At 33.9% G+C, this 3,615-nt stretch overlaps 1 protein-coding gene across 1 annotated transcript in view; it reads right to left on the bottom strand.

Moving 5' to 3' along the window:
* Positions 1 to 49: 49 nt before the first annotated feature.
* Positions 50 to 3,615, bottom strand: part of SC5D (sterol-C5-desaturase) — a 17,903-nt gene continuing 14,337 nt past the window's right edge. The window contains exons 3-5 of the mRNA XM_012644917.1: positions 3,232 to 3,364; positions 1,597 to 1,697; positions 50 to 1,236 (exon numbers count right to left, since the gene is read on the bottom strand). Of these exons, the coding sequence (XP_012500371.1) occupies positions 781 to 1,236; positions 1,597 to 1,697; positions 3,232 to 3,364 (690 nt within the window). The 3' untranslated portion in view covers positions 50 to 780. The remainder of the gene's footprint in view (positions 1,237 to 1,596; positions 1,698 to 3,231; positions 3,365 to 3,615) is intronic.

Raw genomic sequence — 3,615 nt, 5'->3', positions numbered from 1 at the left:
AATAGATTCAGATTCACATATTTTTTTTTCTTTTTCTTTTTTTCAGATTCACATATTTTTATACTTATTAAATAATGGTTTTAAACAATAACTATCAAAACCTTTAGTCACATAATCCCAGATCTGGATTAAATCATGGTAGTATCAATATTTTTAAAATTCCAATTTATTTATTCATCAGTAAAATGTAGTATTTGACAATGTCCCCAGAGAATGAGCCTCCTATGTGTAGGAAGATGATAGTCTTATTACATCTGCTATCAATTAGGTCATTTACATGGATAATTTATCCAAATTTTTTTCACACTGATGTTTCCACTTGAATAAAGTAGTATCAGTAGTCACTGTCAGGCCAATACTTAAGAATTAACCATTCCTGAAACAAGGACCAATCTTTATATTAGCATTTCTTGGTTATGGTTCTTAGTCTTGGTATTATTAAGCACTATGAATATTCCTTAACGAGTATGGATGGATTAAGGCAAAAGGATATAGCCTGGTCCCCTTAATCACTTATTCTCTATTTTATTTAAAATTGTTGTTCAGGCTATACAAACTGCTGGCTAGAAAGACACAAGTTGTCCCTTGGATCAACATCTGGTCTTTTAAGCATGAGATTAAAATCTTGGTGTTCAACTCATCTTCTCTTGATTACCATTATGATCATTCCTCAGCAGAACTCACAATGCTGATTTTCAAATGATACCAATGCTATGTATCTTGGCTGTACACAGAGTATTTTTTCTTATTAAAAATATTTAAGAATAATTGGGCAATAATCTACTCAGTCTTTGTAAGCTCTCCATTGAATAATTTTTCATTTTTACAACCATTTTCTGCACGGCTATTATACTTTTCTTCTGTCATCTTCTTCACATAACTAAGTGGTCCCTTCCCTTCAAAGGAGGAGGGATTTTTGAATGAGCCTCCAATTCTATCCCACAATGTGAAATACTGTCCATAGTTGTAGTCAAAGAACACGTGGTGGTCTGTATGATGAGCCGAGCCATTAATAAATGGCTTTAAGATTTCAGGGACTCGAAAATCACCATCATGAATGGAAATCGTCCAGATATTAACCAAGATGTACAAACCTAAATAAACCACCTTATGTAATGGAAAAATAAAAGGGTATATGTGGTAAGGTAGACTCTGAAGGAAGCCATCCACAGGGTGAAAAGCATGACTTGCAAATGGAGTAGGAATCTTCCAAATATGATGAGGTTTATGTATGTGCTGTAGAAAAAAAGGACACAGTTAGCACCACAAACATTACCCAGTGTAACATTCAACTTAGCTTTCCATACTCATGTTGTGGGAATGACCTAACTAGAAAATCCTTTTGAAATTAGCAAAATCACTTTATAAAATGCCCTTCCTCTCTATCGTAAAACAGGAAAATTCTAAGACAGCTCCTGCAGACCCATAAACAAAAATGTACCTCAAAACAAAATGTGCCTCATAATAGCTGTCGTAACTATGGCTACTCAGGCATTTAATATAGATAGAGGAAATTCTTGGAAATAGAACAGAATTTATAATCATACATTGAGGAAATGTGTAATTTCTTTTTCTTTCCCCTACAAATGACTCTACCTTATATACAAGTCTATGATGAAGGCCTCTATGAATCCAGTAGATCAGCATGTCAGTGAAAAAGAGGAATGATATTACACTAACAATGAGTTGAAACCAGCCTAGAAGAGATAACAGGAAACAGAATAATCAAAATTCGGCTCCTAGGATTAGAGTTTACTTTTTACATGTCCATCTAAGTGAAAAATGGGATCCTAGACTCAAACACTGTAAACTGATCTCCCCCGACTCCCTGGAATCTGGTCATTTACTCATTTCCCTCTCATATGTACTGGAAATGTCCCACCTAAAGTGTTTCTTAGTTAAACTATAAAGATATTTATAAAACAGAAGAGGATACTCCTAAGACATCTTTACTATTTAAATCTCTGCGAATAGTCATTTCCTTCATACTACTCTTCCTAAAACATATCTTTACCTATTATCTCCCTGCTTAAAATTTTATTTTCCACTAAATACCTTAAACCTAGCATTTATTCCAACCCATTCTGATCTTTCCGGCCTCATTCCTGTACTTCTATTCTAACGAGGCTGGTTTTCTCAATGTCTTCCCCATGTGTTGAGGTCTTACCTCTGTACCTTTACTCATACTTTTCCAAGAATCTAGAATGCCCTCCTTCCCCATATTTTTACTCATATCCTACCTATTTTTCAAGACCCACCTATTTCATCACGCTAGTATACAATTTTTTATTTCCTCGTGGGTGTTGGTGCCAGCAAACCTGGGTTCAAGTCTCAAATCCCCCACCTATTTGTTACTGAAACTCTCTCTACACCTCATTTACTTACCTATCAAAGCATAGTAATAGTATCTACCTCATAGAATTGTTGTAGGAAAAAATGGATTGATACATGGGAAGAGTTTAGAATTGTCACTAGCACATATTAACACTGAATAAATACTATTACTCTTACTTTCTATATACTAGATACTAAAAATGTATCTTAAAATAATTCCAGAATTTCACGAGAGTTTTGTCACTGCAGGACTGTTTATCATAGAAAAAAGAGTAACAGTCTAAAGGTCTGACATTTAGGAATCCTTCATGTAAATTATGGCTATCCACACAATAAAATGCTATGACTAATATACTATATAATGTCAATATTGACATGAAAATATGGGCACATATGTTGCTAACAGAAAAGAAAAATTAGGGTCCAAACCAGTATGCATAGTAGGACTTCATTTGTGTAAACAGATGTCTATGGGCACAGAAAAGTGGAAGGATGTATACCAAAAAATTTTCAGTTTCTAAGTAGCAAGAGAATGGATTTTTAAAAATCTGTATTTTCTGATTTTCAACAATTATCTGTACGACTCAAGTTATTTATTTTTTTTGGAAGTCTGAATTCAGTAACAATAATAGAAAACAAATGCAGGGATCTATCGCTGATCACTCCAGTCTTCTCCCAGGCATGGTCTCATCTACAACAGACTTTCAAATTGACAGACAAAACTAAAGAAATGAGTATAAATGGCAAGACACGAATGCAGGAAATAAAACATTAAAAACGAATGAATAATTTGTAATTATTCTAAAAGAAGAAAAAGAGACAGATTTGGTTCTATAAAGAGACCAACTGGTGCTCAGCCCACTTTCCGCCCGACAAATATTCATGTTAGTTACTTACCACTCGGAAACTCTCCTATGTCGTCATACAATTTGCTGTAACCTCTCAACTCTAGCAGGAACAACGCAACAGTAGGAATACTCATCCATGGCAATGCCTGGACAGTAAACTTAATCTCTCGAGAGACTTGATTCTGAAAATGAAATTTCCAATACTTATAAATCACAAAATCTATGTTATACAAAAACTAGCATAAAATTACTTTGGATTGAGTTTTTAAAATTCCTTTTCTATGAAGGGGCTTACCTCCAAACTGCTTCTATTAAAATTTTAATATTTGGGAATGGGTGTGTAAGAAAGTCATTCCTTTTGTACTGAGCAAATGCAATAAATATTTTAGATTCTGAAATCTTTCTCCTTCCCACAAAATCTATATTCTAAACT

Source organism: Propithecus coquereli, unplaced genomic scaffold (genome assembly GCF_000956105.1).
Source record: "Propithecus coquereli isolate 6110/MARCELLA unplaced genomic scaffold, Pcoq_1.0 Scaffold222, whole genome shotgun sequence".
In the NCBI taxonomy this organism is placed as follows: Eukaryota; Metazoa; Chordata; class Mammalia; order Primates; family Indriidae; genus Propithecus; species Propithecus coquereli.
The sequence above is the reverse complement of the archived record's forward strand: the minus strand, read 5'-3'. Positions and strand labels throughout refer to the sequence as shown.